Raw genomic sequence first — 13,057 nt, 5'->3', positions numbered from 1 at the left:
AAATGCTGCACACTGGACCTTTAATCATGAATACAGAGCAGCATTGTTAAATGGATCTTGAACCGCTTGACTGTATTTTCTTTTAGTGTTCGCCTTGTGATATCTTTGATTACATCTTGTGTTCAGTGTAGCAGATGCAACTCTCCCAAAACTTCCCCACAACCACTATCACTGTTCACATCTCTGTTGCACATGTTTCTTGTATCGTGTGGTAATACAGGTGTTTATTTTGTCAGTGGTGGGAAAATGAGACAGGAAGGCGTGGCCCCGGTTTGTTTTCACATCCTCAGGTTTCATCCTTAATAATGGCCATTGTCATTTTGCACAGGTCGACTCTTTCACGGAGACTCTGTGCTCGTTTTTCGAGGACTTGATGCCTTGATTAAAGCTTTAGTCTTACACACTGTGTTTGTTTTGACATTTAGGTGAACAACATGCCAATGGTGGCCCTGGTCCATCCTGTGTTTGACTGCCTGATGAGGCTGGCCCAACCAGATGCTCTAATGAATGAGGAGGAGGTGAGAAAGAATGCAGAGTTATTTCTCCTTTTTGTTATATTCATTTTATTTCTTTAGATGTGTATTTGGCAAAATGCATTTTCACTGTGAGCTTTTTTTATTGACTATTTCTACAGTACATCATACATTGGAGCACATTCATATTTTTGGCATTTATACTGTGGCTTAGATCCACTTCACTCTGCACTCTTTATGTTGATAATGAACAATTTATAATGGAAAATGTTTCCAATTTTGAGTGTTTAGGAGTAGCTAATATTTCATAGGACAGTGGGTCACAGGCAACGGTACCAAGATTCCTAATTTGAGAACACACACACATTGAGAGCTTCAATTAAAGTCCATTAAAATCCATTAAAGTCCATTACTTTATTCACCAAACAACTTCTGGCTTTTTTTTTTTGCCTTCATGGAGGTGGTGCCTGAGGCGGTTCCCTTACTGTATTTAAAATCCATCCAAATCCATTAAGTGTTTTGTTTTTTTTAATGTGCATACGTACCAGGGTTGACTATTTGTGATGTCACACATCATGCTTGTAGGCCCCGCCCCCTGAAAAAAAGTACAGAAACTTTCCACTTTGAGCAGATAAATTCATTTTGCACAGTGAAAGTCAAACCTCCAACTTTGGCAACAAGAAGAAAAACACATTTTTGGGTGGATAGGTAACATACTTAACAAAGTGTGTGTTTCACAGAGTCCTCTTTATTTTTCACTGCTACCTCCACCTCCCTCTGCAGGTGGACTGCCTCGTGCTGCAGCTGCATCGCATCGGTGAGCAGCTGGAGAAGGTGAACAGCCAGCGGATGGACGAGCTGTTCTTCCTGCTGCGGGATGGCTTCCTGCTCCAGGAGGGCCTCACCTCCATGGCCCGTCTGCTGCTGCTGGAGATCCTGGAGTTCAGGGCCGGAGGCTGGTTGCTCAGCAGCACCGCCCACAAGTACTACTACAGTGAAATTGCTGACTAGGATTGTTGCAAGGACGAGGGTGCTGAGCAGCCGTTTTGCAGGTGCGTTAGCCAACCTTTAGGCACCTCGGATACCTCTCCTCAGTCACCACTGATTATAAAACCAGCAACATCCTTCAGGAAAGCAGTAGAGGGTTTTGTGAAGAGTGCGGTTCATAAACTGTAAAAAGACTTTCATTTTGCTGGATTGTTCCCTGCGTTTGATAATATTACTGAAGACGTGGTGCCGTGGATGTGGAATGTGCAATAGTTCACAAGGAGTTGAAGTTCAGTTAACGAGGTTTAGCCACATTCAGGTACACTTTGTTTAAAGTTGGATTACAGCTAAAAAAAAAAAGGCTTAAGATATTTTTTATGTTTTTTTTTTTTACTTTGTAGGCATTCCTGTTTTGAGAAAACATTTTAAAGTCCAACTCATTTCGACCAAATCCAAAGGGCTTGGAACAGACAGTCCAGTCAGATGCAAGCTGATTTGGTCTTTCCTTTTTTTTACTGTTGTGTGACCAACATTTTTATTTAACTTAAAAGCAACATTTTACTTTTTTTAGCTGAATATTTGGGTGTAGAATAGGAATTTTACAAAAAGTTTGAAGGACGGTTCAGAGGAATGTTCGACCTAATTTGTCCCATAGGATTCCTGTATTACTGTTTCGTTATATCCCGTTATGTGAGGCCGTTTTGTCAGATGAAGCGTTGCGTCTTAATTCAGGGATCTTTCTTTTTGTTACAGCTCAACTTATAAATAAAAGACCAATAGATTGGTTACAGTTCATTTTTAAACTGTGTCTCTACAGTCAGATATTTAAAACATTTTTGGTTTCACAAGTTTGGTTCGTTCCACAAATTGTGCCAATGTAACACGAACAGCATCGTCCAATACAGGAGACTTGATGAGGCCTAAGTTGTTCATTTCTAGTTGAGGGTTGTGGAGGTCAGTGGTGGAAGAAGGACTCCAATAATTTACTGAAGTTAAAAGAAATGTGTTACTTTCCACCACTGCTGGTATTTTTCCTCCCTTCACGCATACGCAGCTCAGTTATAAGTATAAAGCCAGTAGAAAAGTATTTTTCCTTTTGAATTCAGCTTCCACCAGCACTAAACACAAACACTATGTAGCTGAGCTCAGTTTTCTGTTGGAGTCTGTTGTTACCTTTGTTGATACTGTGACGGCTTTTACGGTCTTCAACCAAAGCTCTGCCTTTGAATCGGAAGCAAAGCATCGGATGTCATGTGGTTAAAACATTAAATCTCTTTTTGAAATGTCATTTTTTTAAAGTTGTACCTGTAATAATATGTAAATAATTAAACATTAATATAAAATTGGCTTTCGTAGCAGTCTGACAAATCAACCTCTGATCAATTCAGAGAAAGAATCGTCAAAATTAGAATTTTTATTAAAAGTGCAGCCATTTTGCATTTAAATCACAAAATCCTCTTTTCTAGTTGTGTTTGAAGATTTGTGTACAGGCTTTGATATTTTGCACCACATTTAGACCAAACTAATAAAACTAATAAGAGGCTAAATAGGTTGAACTGATCCTAAAGAGCTAAATTAGGAATAACTGAGTTTGAATGCTGTAGACACAATACTGACTGCAATATATGTTTATATATTTTATTACACTGTTGCAACATTTTTACATTACTCAATTCCATTTTTTTTATGGTTGGGTTGTACATTTAATGCAAATTTATTTGTTCTAATAAAACTTGGGACGTTTTTCATTAATTCTGTGTTTGCGTGTTAATTAACAAAAAAACTGAGCACAACTGTTTATTTTACTGAATGCAAGTTTCTCAATACAAAAAGTAATCCACGTTATTATGTTGTCCTACAGCACTGTTTACAACGTAATCCTTCCTACCAAAGGATCTTCACGATGTTCACTATTTACAATAGTGCTCTGAACAACAAAACATGTCACTGAATCCATCCACGACCCTTTGTGGCCAACACAACCTCTGTCCGGTCTGAAGAAACATCTGAGTGGCGTTTCAGTCCTGATGGGTTTCTCTCTACCACCAGCGGTAGTGAGCGTAGGCTCTGTTGGATTCAGCCATCCTGTGCATCTCGTGTTTCTTCTTGATAACGTTGCCTTCCTTCATGTAGGCTGCCAGCAGTTCCTGGGACAGTTTTTCATACATGTGCATCCTCCGGTGCTTGTTTTCCCGGCACTCTGTGAGCATCCATTTCATGGCGAGGAAGCGGCGTCGGTGTTCTGTAAGAGGGATGGGAACCTGGGTGGGTTTTGGAGAGAAAGCATGAATAAAATAGTCAGACTTTTTATGCGTTTATGCTTCGTTGGTAAAAGACCAACAACAACAGAGCACAGATCTGATCCCAGACTGACCTGGTAGTGCTGTCCACCTTTCTGTATGCTGGTCAGCCCAACAACAGGCTTAATGTTGTCCAGAGCCTGGTGAAAAATGGTGTACGGGTTACACTCAATCGCTTCCTTCTTCCCTTCTGGAGCTTTGTGGTATTTCTCCACCTGTTTCCTCTTTATGCTCTCCAGGGTCTGGAAGCAGAGAGAAACTGTTGTCATTTGAATACTATTAGACCAACAGCAAATCTCCAAACTGTGTTTGTTTTTTTACCTGTGTCAAGATCTCTCTGGCCAAAACCTTGTTTCCGTCTGTCATCATCATGTTGATGAATTTACTGGGGGGAGAGAGTCATAAATGATCACCTGACATTAACGCAGCTCTAACCAAATAAGTGACACCCTCCTGCAGTGAGCTGGGATGTGTGTTTGTTCTACCTGAGGTCTGGGTCACTGAAAACAGAGCTGGTGACTCCGTTGGTTGCGGCCTTGATGGGTCTGAGCGTTTTGATCTCCCGCTCCTCCTTCTCCTCTTTACTCAGCTCTGTGTCTGGTTTGCTGTACGCCTCCTTCCTGACCTCCGGCTCCAGGTAGTAAGGGTTGTATCTGCTCCATCTCACCGCAAACACTCTGCGAGGAAAGGACACGTGAGAGTTTCACAAAGTGATCAGAGAGTCTGTGTGTGCGTGAGGATCAAAGCACTGAGAGCTGAAACGATTAATCGTTTTAGTCATTCTACTGAAAATGTTTTTCTTTATTTTAATCATTGTAAACCCAACTTGTTCGATGTTTGGTTGGTTGGACAGAACGGGAAGTTTTGATGAGCAAATGAATAGTGGATATCTAGAATAATCAGGAGATTGATACAATATAATAGTATATAATAATACCCATAATTGATTTAATTTTGTCTTTTAGATATTTATCAATCAAATCCAAATCCACATTTTTGATGAAACGATTCGTCGGTCAACAATAAAACTAAATGCCAACAAATCTTTGGTGTCTGTTTTTCTCAGGTTTATGATCTCTTTGAATTAAATAACTGGGTTTTGGATTATTGGTCGAACAAAACAAGAAAAGTTGAATCCAAGTGAATAATCGACAAAACAATCGACAAATGAATCGATGATGAAAATACAGACGTGTGATGTGGTCATTATTTTAGACGCTTCATAGACTAAATGATCAGTTAAGAGATCAAAAAGGGATCAATAAAGAACTATTATTAGTATTAGTAATACTTTACATTAGTGTTTGATATTTAACACAAGAGCTTAACGTTGATGAAACTACAAAGTTACAACAGTGAGTTTCAGGTAAAACGCGCCCATAGCTGTAACATTAAACACATATCTCTACCAGCAGCCGCTGATTGTTAGTTAATTGTTAGTTTCTTTATAAAAACAGTAATTACCTTGGTGTCCAAGGTTTTAATAAACCTGAGAGAGAAGCAGCCATCTTGAAAATGTGAGTGTCAGCTAGGACCCCACGTTAGTAGACCCTGCAGCCGCCTTCGGGGAAATAAAATTAAAGTTTCATTTAGCGTTTAAATTAAATACTGAGATAAAATATATATATTTATGTTTTTTGTTATATATATATATTTACAATTATAGAAAAGGCGTGTTTTTTGTAGTTTCTTTTTTTTTTTTCTAAATCATTCTGGACTCTCGCGCACACATTGGTGACATCACGCGATGTTTTTAGTGCTATGGCGTACCAGGAAGGGGAGTCGCTTGAATCCTGGCTCAGTGAGTGATTAATCCCATTTTATGAATTAAATAATAGGGACAATTAGGTAGATATAGAGCTGCGGGTGACAGGGCGGTAAATCCGCCTGCACAGACGCTGTCAGCGCCGGTTTCCAGCTGATCCTGAGCCAGTGGAGGGTCCTGGTTGACAGCCTGCTGTCTGCAGCATTAGCAGGATGGGTGGAGAGCCTTTTAATAAACACTGTCTGGGCCACGTTTACCAGTGACAGCCCAGTGTGTGCACTGATTGTTGAAGCTTATCGTGGCTTCATAGTTGCTGCTGTTGGACAGGAAACTGCATTGGTCTGAATGATGAATGAGCAGCACTGCCAACACCACAGCAGTAAATACAAAGAGGAAGGATGATAACAAATACTGCATTGTTATGTTGGTCACAAGACTCACAGGGAGGATTTATTCACTGTAGGTTGTGATGTACGTCGCACAGCTTTAATGCCAGTGAATGTATTTCTCTCTCTGACAGACAAAGCCACCCATCCAACAAACAGACAGGAGGACTGGGAGTACATCATAGGGTTCTGTGATCAGATCAACAAGGAACTGGAAGGGTACGTCTGGGAAATATTCACAAAACCTGTTTTTGTTTGTCACCTTTAGAAAAAGATTTTAATCTGGAATTTGTTTGTGCAGTCCGCAGATAGCCGTGAATCTGCTCGTCCACAAAATCCACTCACCGCAAGAATGGGAAGCTCTTCAGGCTCTGACGGTAAGAAGTATTTCACCATAAATGTCGAGTTCTTCCTCAACAACTAAAGCAAACACTTCATCTTAACAATTTTGGGTGCAGGTGTTGGAGGCATGCATGAAGAACTGTGGGAGAAGATTTCATAATGAAGTTGGGAAATACAGATTTTTGAATGAGCTGATTAAAGTTGTGTCTCCAAAGGTGAGCGGCCTCCAAAAAGGTTTATATTTCCTACAAATGAAAACTATGTGTGACCGTGTCTCCTACCACCCAGCCTCTTTATAAATCCCCTCTTGTTTCCAGTACATGGGCGACAGCACGCCTGAGAAGGTGAAGCTGAAGATTGTGGAGATGCTGTACAGCTGGACGGTGGCTTTTCCAAATGAAGCCAAGATCGGTGAAGCCTACCAGACGCTAAGAAGACAGGGTGTGTGGACGATGATGGTTAACGCAATATGTGGACAATAAGGACATTTGCCTCAAAGGGAGCTTATTAATCCAATCATCACTCACTCTCTTCACCAGGCCTTGTGACACGTGACCCAGAGTTACCGCTGGACAGGACTCTGATCCCCTCTCCTCCGACACGACCTAAACATCCGGTGTTCGACAACGAGGACATGGGAAAGGTGAATGATTGAAGGAAAACTACATCGGTTCTGTAATTTTGTTGTTGTTTTAATAGAGGTAAGCACAGAAATCATAACTCCTCTGTAAAATAGCAAATGTTTGACGCTTGGTGTAAGGCCATCATCACCAAAAGTGTCACATTTTTACTGTTACAAACGTGTGTATATGTGTGTGTGTGTGTGTGTTTAGCTGCTTGCTGAGCTTCTCCGGAGTAAAAATCCAGAGGACCTCCAGGAAGCCAACAGATTAATCAAAAACATGGTGAAAGAGGTAAGACTTGTCCTCACATCCATTTCAGATTCTTCACATACGACCTGATGGTGTTTTAGCGTGTATTTTTACCGCGTTGTCTTTGTTCAGGACGAGGCGCGAGTGCACAAAGTAACAAAGCGCATTCACACGCTGGAGGAGGTGAACATCAACGTGAAGCTGCTGACGGAGATGCTGTCCCACTACAATAAAGACAGGTCCTCTGAGTCAGACAAGGAAATCATTAAGGTGTGTGTCCGTGCACTCAAACACACACACACACACAAATGAGACTTTAACTTCAACCTACATGGATGAAACTCACTCTAGATGTAGGAAGATTTTGGAAAGATCAGCCGGAACATTATATAGTTTAAATACATATTACAGCAGTAAATATTGTCAGAACATTGTGTTGTCTTGCCATTTAATAAGCTGATAGGTACATTAATTTTATTGTTTTCACTATGATTTAAAACCCACTGGCATTTGGTTTTGTTCTAGTATCTAATATTGACCAATCAGCTCAATAGTAACTCAACTCTAATCCAGAATGACTGCCAAAGTGAAATGCAAACTCACGCAAGTCATTTTATCTATTTTCCCCTCAGTGTAATTTGCAGTAATGCTTGATCATGACCCAACATGATTTGGGGTTTTCAGCATTTTTCTTTGACTGAAGGTTTCTGCTGCCGCCCGCTGACATTACATATCAATAACCATATCGATCAGCATGTTAGGTTTAAAGTGTTCGAGTGCACAACAACCACTCTGTCCTCTTTCTTTGTCGTATGCACATTCATTATGTCCTCAGACTCACAGGATCTGTGTCAGATTTGAGCATAACTAGTTCACTATTTATAGGCACAGATAAGAGTCTTCGCTATGTCTCATATTTGCCTGAAAATATTAGAACATGACCGCGTTAGTGATTTATATAGTGTTTTTAATTGTATATTGTTTGTGTAAAGTAAAGTAATTTGATATGTTTGATACTTAATTCAATAAACTGACTTAACTAACCACTGAAATTCCAGCAGTTCACACCAGCTGCAGTCCAACTGTACAGCGCCTCCTTTGTGTTTCCTCTCAGGAACTCTACGAGCGCTGTGACAAGCTGAGGCGTGCTGCTTTCAAAATGGCCACTGAGACAGAGGACAATGACACCAGTTTAGGTTTGCTAATTTGGTATTCTCTTTATTTGCTGACACATGTTGATCATTTTATTGTGTATAGTGTGTAACCTCTGACCTTTGACCACTCAGGTGACATCCTGCAGGCCAGCGATGACCTCTCCAGGGTCATCAACGCCTATAAGAAGATTGTCGAGGGGCAGCCCATGAACGGCGACAGTGAAGAGCCTCGGACTACGGCTGGTCACAGTGAGACCGGTAAGAGACATTTTAGAATTATGTTTTTTCATTCTGCATAAAAAATGCGATTTATGCTCTGGATATCCTGCCATTGTGTCGTTAGTTCAGCTGCAGTCAATCTTTCTCTCTTTATCACTCCACAGAGACCACAGACACACTGATTGACCTCGCCGGCCTCGACACTCCGAGTCCCCCTCAACCAGCGGCCCCTCCGTCCCAGTCCTCAAATCCTGTCTCCGCTGTCTCCGCCAATCCCACGGCTTCCCCCATCCCGGTCCTGCCTCCTCCTCCCAAACGCCTCGCCGGCTCGCATGGCAGTCAGAGCAGCAGCCCGAGTCACCCCCCCCTCGACAAGGCCTCCACCGCACTCTTTCTCCTCGATGATGAGCTGCTGTCTCTAGGTAGTACATCCCGCACATTTCGCGGCCGCTGGAGTTTCTCCTACACGCTTGGAAGGGGGAGGGTGAAGCGCGGGAGTTGTAATCTACAATTACACCACTAGATGCCACTAAATCCTGCACACTGGATCTTTAAAGGAACAATTCGTTATTTTGGGAAATATGAAAGATTTTCTCTCTGTTGTACCTTCTTTCAGGACTGAACGACCCCCCTAACTCTGTGAGCAGCCAGTCAAAACCCAAGTTGAACGAACTGTCCAATCAGTGGACTTCCTTGCAAGTATGTCTAAGATAGTTTGTGGGAAAAAAAACCTTAACCAAACCCACGGCTTGTTAGGCAGTGTGTAATGCAACAGGGTAAATTATCTTCTCTATATCCTCTGCAGGCTCCAGCATCAAGTGTGGATTTGTTTGGCAGTTTAGCTTGTTCAGGTCCAGCGGTGCCCCCAGCTGAACCAGCTACTGTCATACACAGTCTCCAGAACCTGCAAGACCTGGCCATGATGGGCTTTTCAGATCACAAGAGGTACAGAGTCATGTACACTGCTTTTCTCTCCACTTTTGAATCAGTATGCTTTTTATTAGACTGGTCCACAGTGCTTTAAGGTGCCATAGCGATCCCTCACGTGTTATTTTCAGTTTGTCCAGCCAGATGACGGCCAGAGGAGGAGGCGGCTTTGGGATGCCTGGAGCACCTCCCCTCGTACCCGGACAGGGCTCTCCCTCCTCACCTTCTCTTCTCCAGGGCACAATGCATGGCTCTCCCGCTCTGTCCCATGCCAAGGCTCAGAGCCTAGGCTCAGCCCCTGGCAGCCCGCTGTTCCGCTCTCTGTCCCCCTGCCACCCTCCCCTCCAAGGCAGCCCAGCCAGAGCCATAGACATCTCCCTGAGCAATGTGCACGTCCCTTTGGAGGCCATCAGACCGAGTAAGGACAGCAGAGAGGAGGGAGGGAGCAAGAAATGATGGGCTTGACTGACAAATGATACTCAGCCTGATGTAGACTCTTTGAATAGCTCATGTTTCTGATTGGCTGTGCCCTGTTTGTCCTCAGGTAAAGTGCTGCCTGTGACGGCCTACGATAAGGACGGCGTTCGCATGCTCCTCAACTTTGCATCTGACTGTCCCCCCTGCAGGCCTGACGTGTTGGTAATGGTGGTGTCCATGCTCAATACAGCACCCCTGCCTGTTCATAGTGTGGTACTGCAAGCTGCTGTCCCCAAGGTAGAGATATCTACTCCTCTGTTCATTCATGTTCTTTCACTGGCTTTTTTCTCAAACAGTTCATGAACATGCTTTTTTACTTCTATACGAGACTGTAGGTGTGATTAAGAGCAAGTGTCAACTTTAATTGATCCATTCTTTAAACAACTTTTTTCAAACCATTATCCATACAGTTAATTCACTGATGTATCTACATAATCTGAAATATTTTAGACAATAGAAACTTAGAAATAACAGAACAGGGTGCCCTAGTGGTCTTGGGGGGGGTTTAAGGTGCCACAGATAACGCAACATCCCAGGTTCAAGTCCAGCCTGGGATCTTTGTTTTGGTGTCTCATCTCTGTAAAGTCTGTAAAAATGAATTCTAAAACTAAAGGCGTAAAAGACATTTCTGACTCTTCGTTTCATCCTCCACCAGTCAATGAAGGTGAAGCTGCAGCCCCCATCAGGAACAGAACTGGCACCATTTAACCCTATCCTACCTCCGGCCTCCATTACACAGATCATGTTGCTGGCCAATCCAACAAAGGTGACATAATACCACCTAAGGACATATATATATGTCCATTAACCACAAATAATTTTTCATCCACACAACGCTTTGTCGTAGCCGATTATGCTTAAAGATGTTTTGTGTGTGCGTCTCCACAGGAGAAGGTGCGTCTGCGCTACAAGCTGGCTTTCTCGCTAGGAGACCGACTGTGCAACGAGGTCGGAGAAGTCGACCAGTTCCCCCCACAAGAGACATGGGGTCATCTATAGCAGCTCGTAGTCCCGCTACCGCTCAGCAGGGACAGACTCCATGAAGGGGTGTGTTCATCCCAGAGAGAACGGAGGGGAAGGTGGGGGCTCATTCAGCGGCTCTCCAACTTTCAGCTTCACATTCCTTATCGTTGTGCATTTCTTTGGCCATCATTGTTACTGGCAGTGAGAAGCTTGCAGCAGACACTTATTTACGTATACGGTGCTCGTATACGTTTCTGCAGATAGCTAACAAACTAAAGATATACACTGGCAAGACAGCCGTGACGTTTACAAGTCGGTGGTATTGAGATAAATATTTTAATGGATTCCCCCCCCCCTCAAGGTGAATATAACAGTTTTGAATGTACTTTAAATAATCAATGCATTAGCCTCAGACTGACGGGATGCATTGCAGCATAACAAAATGTTTTAAAAGAAATTAACCTCTAAGTTAACGGAGAGAGAACAGTCGTGCTTTCATTTATTCCTGTGTGAGCACTTTCTTAGCCCACACAAAATATACTTGAATATATCCAGAAATTTGGAAACGGGATCTAGTAGGTAGAAGGAAAAAATGCATCTGTTAAGTAAAAAGTACTGTGATGTAGTCATTGCTGCAGGAAGATAGTTGATTGTTTGTATATCGATTACATGAATATTTCATGCATTAAGATTTTTGACATGGTTAAGTAACGTGTTTATCAATTGTTCTATTTAATTTAGCCGTTTTAGATTAGTGGACCAACAATGTTAAATTCTGTGTTGTAAAAGCAACCAACTGCACTTTAGAAGGTAATTTTAATTACAAATATGTCGTTATGACGTGAGGCTACTGAGTTCAAATCTAGTTTTATTTCATGTGATTAGTTTTTTCTTGGAAGGTGGTTTGCTCAGATTGTCAGCATTTCAGTCACGTGTATCAATAGTTTTTTTTCTGTATTTAAAGCTCTTCTACCAGTGTCAGTATTGGGAGTATTTTTTGTCATTTATTATTTTCTGTTATAGTATTTCAGTGCATCACTGAACCTAGAAAATGTGAACTAAAAAAATCTAAATTTAATTTCTGTGGCTTGAAAAAGGGAAATCTGTCACCAGATAAATACACTTTGCAGTGTTCAGCAGTGGGATTTTGATAAATCAGTCCACCTCGATCCTTAGGTCCCTTCCTCTGGTAGTCCTCAACCGTTGTCATGTGGGATGTACGGAAGTGTTTAATGTACATAGTGTGTAATGTACCTATTGTTTGTTGTATGACGAGTTATGTGAACATGTGATGTGTAGATTTTGGGAGTGTTAGGTCTGTACATACTGTATGATGTGCCATGTGTTTGCTGCATGAAAAAATAAATATTTCTTTCAATGGATGTCAGATATTCAAAGTTTGAGTCCGACTCTAAAACAACGTACATCATGAAAAGTGTTTTATTATCAAAGGGCACACTTGAGTTTTATGTACAGTACAAAAATGCTAAAGAAAAAGTTCCTTTTTAAAGTCACCATTCATGCTTCCACAGTTCCCTCTTTGACTATAGCCATAGCCAGATTCCTGGCCAGAGCGAGTCGCAGGAGCTCCACTTTGGTCAGCTCTATGTCTTCATCCTGAAACGAAAGATATATTTTGAGTGTAGTAGATTGTATGTGGGTAACATTGCAGCAGATAGTTTGAGCCTGTGTATTACGAGCCAAGCAATGCATCAGGGGTAAATTCTTCAAGGGTTTTCGGTGAAGTGGACAAAATGGACGTTAATAACTTGCCTCTAGTTGGTTTCTTAAAATGTACCAGCTGCTGAGAGCAACACTTTAACTGGGTAAAAAAACTGGCAAAGCAACTAAAAGCTAGTTTCTTAGGCAATAGAACAGAGCAATAGGCAATAGGGCAGGATTAAGGCTGTGTGAGGAGATGCGTACCTGCATGGGCCTGTCTGTGCCGGCAGCGGTCGTGTCCAGTGAGGACGTGAGCTCCTCTAAACAGAACATCAGCTCATGCGTTTGGTCTGCTGAGAAGATCACCTAAAAAAAAAAAAAAAAACAACCAACAAAGCCAACTTGTAGTGAAAAACAGTCCACAGACCAACTTATTTGCGAGCATTGATGTTCCTCTTTTGCCCATGCTTTGTCCCTACACCTGTACCTAACAATAATGTGAACTGTAAAGTTTATCATGTAAAGTTCAA

At 41.9% G+C, this 13,057-nt stretch overlaps 4 protein-coding genes across 6 annotated transcripts in view; 2 read left to right on the top strand and 2 right to left on the bottom strand.

The window, feature by feature from the left end:
* The window catches only part of mif4gdb (MIF4G domain containing b), a 5,204-nt gene extending 1,992 nt beyond the window's left edge, over positions 1 to 3,212 (top strand). For all 3 annotated transcript variants that reach the window (XM_035655165.1, XM_035655166.1, XM_035655167.1), the window contains exons 5-6: positions 426 to 518; positions 1,257 to 3,212. In XM_035655165.1, coding sequence (XP_035511058.1) covers positions 426 to 518; positions 1,257 to 1,484 — 321 coding nt within the window. In that variant the 3' untranslated portion in view covers positions 1,485 to 3,212. The remainder of the gene's footprint in view (positions 1 to 425; positions 519 to 1,256) is intronic.
* Positions 3,087 to 5,293, bottom strand: mrps7 (mitochondrial ribosomal protein S7). Its single transcript, XM_035655164.1, has 5 exons — positions 5,225 to 5,293; positions 4,246 to 4,437; positions 4,082 to 4,145; positions 3,835 to 4,002; positions 3,087 to 3,721 (listed from the first exon to the last, which is right to left on the bottom strand). Exons 1-5 carry the CDS (start codon positions 5,266 to 5,268, stop codon positions 3,500 to 3,502), a joined length of 690 nt encoding a protein of 229 aa, XP_035511057.1. The 5' UTR covers positions 5,269 to 5,293; the 3' UTR covers positions 3,087 to 3,499.
* A 207-nt stretch (positions 5,294 to 5,500) lies between these two features.
* Positions 5,501 to 12,228, top strand: gga3b (golgi associated, gamma adaptin ear containing, ARF binding protein 3b). Its single transcript, XM_035655816.1, has 17 exons — positions 5,501 to 5,561; positions 6,046 to 6,130; positions 6,213 to 6,288; positions 6,370 to 6,468; positions 6,571 to 6,694; positions 6,793 to 6,896; positions 7,087 to 7,167; positions 7,258 to 7,395; positions 8,240 to 8,321; positions 8,412 to 8,537; positions 8,663 to 8,920; positions 9,115 to 9,197; positions 9,304 to 9,443; positions 9,557 to 9,843; positions 9,970 to 10,139; positions 10,558 to 10,668; positions 10,791 to 12,228. Exons 1-17 carry the CDS (start codon positions 5,522 to 5,524, stop codon positions 10,899 to 10,901), a joined length of 2,115 nt encoding a protein of 704 aa, XP_035511709.1. The 5' UTR covers positions 5,501 to 5,521; the 3' UTR covers positions 10,902 to 12,228.
* Positions 12,229 to 12,287: 59 nt separating this feature from the next.
* The window catches only part of nup85 (nucleoporin 85), an 8,021-nt gene continuing 7,251 nt past the window's right edge, over positions 12,288 to 13,057 (bottom strand). Inside the window, exons 18-19 of the mRNA XM_035655814.1 lie at positions 12,792 to 12,893; positions 12,288 to 12,482 (exon numbers count right to left, since the gene is read on the bottom strand). Coding sequence (XP_035511707.1) covers positions 12,384 to 12,482; positions 12,792 to 12,893 — 201 coding nt within the window. The 3' untranslated portion in view covers positions 12,288 to 12,383. The remainder of the gene's footprint in view (positions 12,483 to 12,791; positions 12,894 to 13,057) is intronic.

This window comes from Morone saxatilis, unplaced genomic scaffold, assembly GCF_004916995.1.
Source record: "Morone saxatilis isolate NCDOM2014 unplaced genomic scaffold, NCSU_SB_2.0 Contig14, whole genome shotgun sequence".
Taxonomy (NCBI): Eukaryota; Metazoa; Chordata; class Actinopteri; family Moronidae; genus Morone; species Morone saxatilis.
The sequence above is the reverse complement of the archived record's forward strand: the minus strand, read 5'-3'. Positions and strand labels throughout refer to the sequence as shown.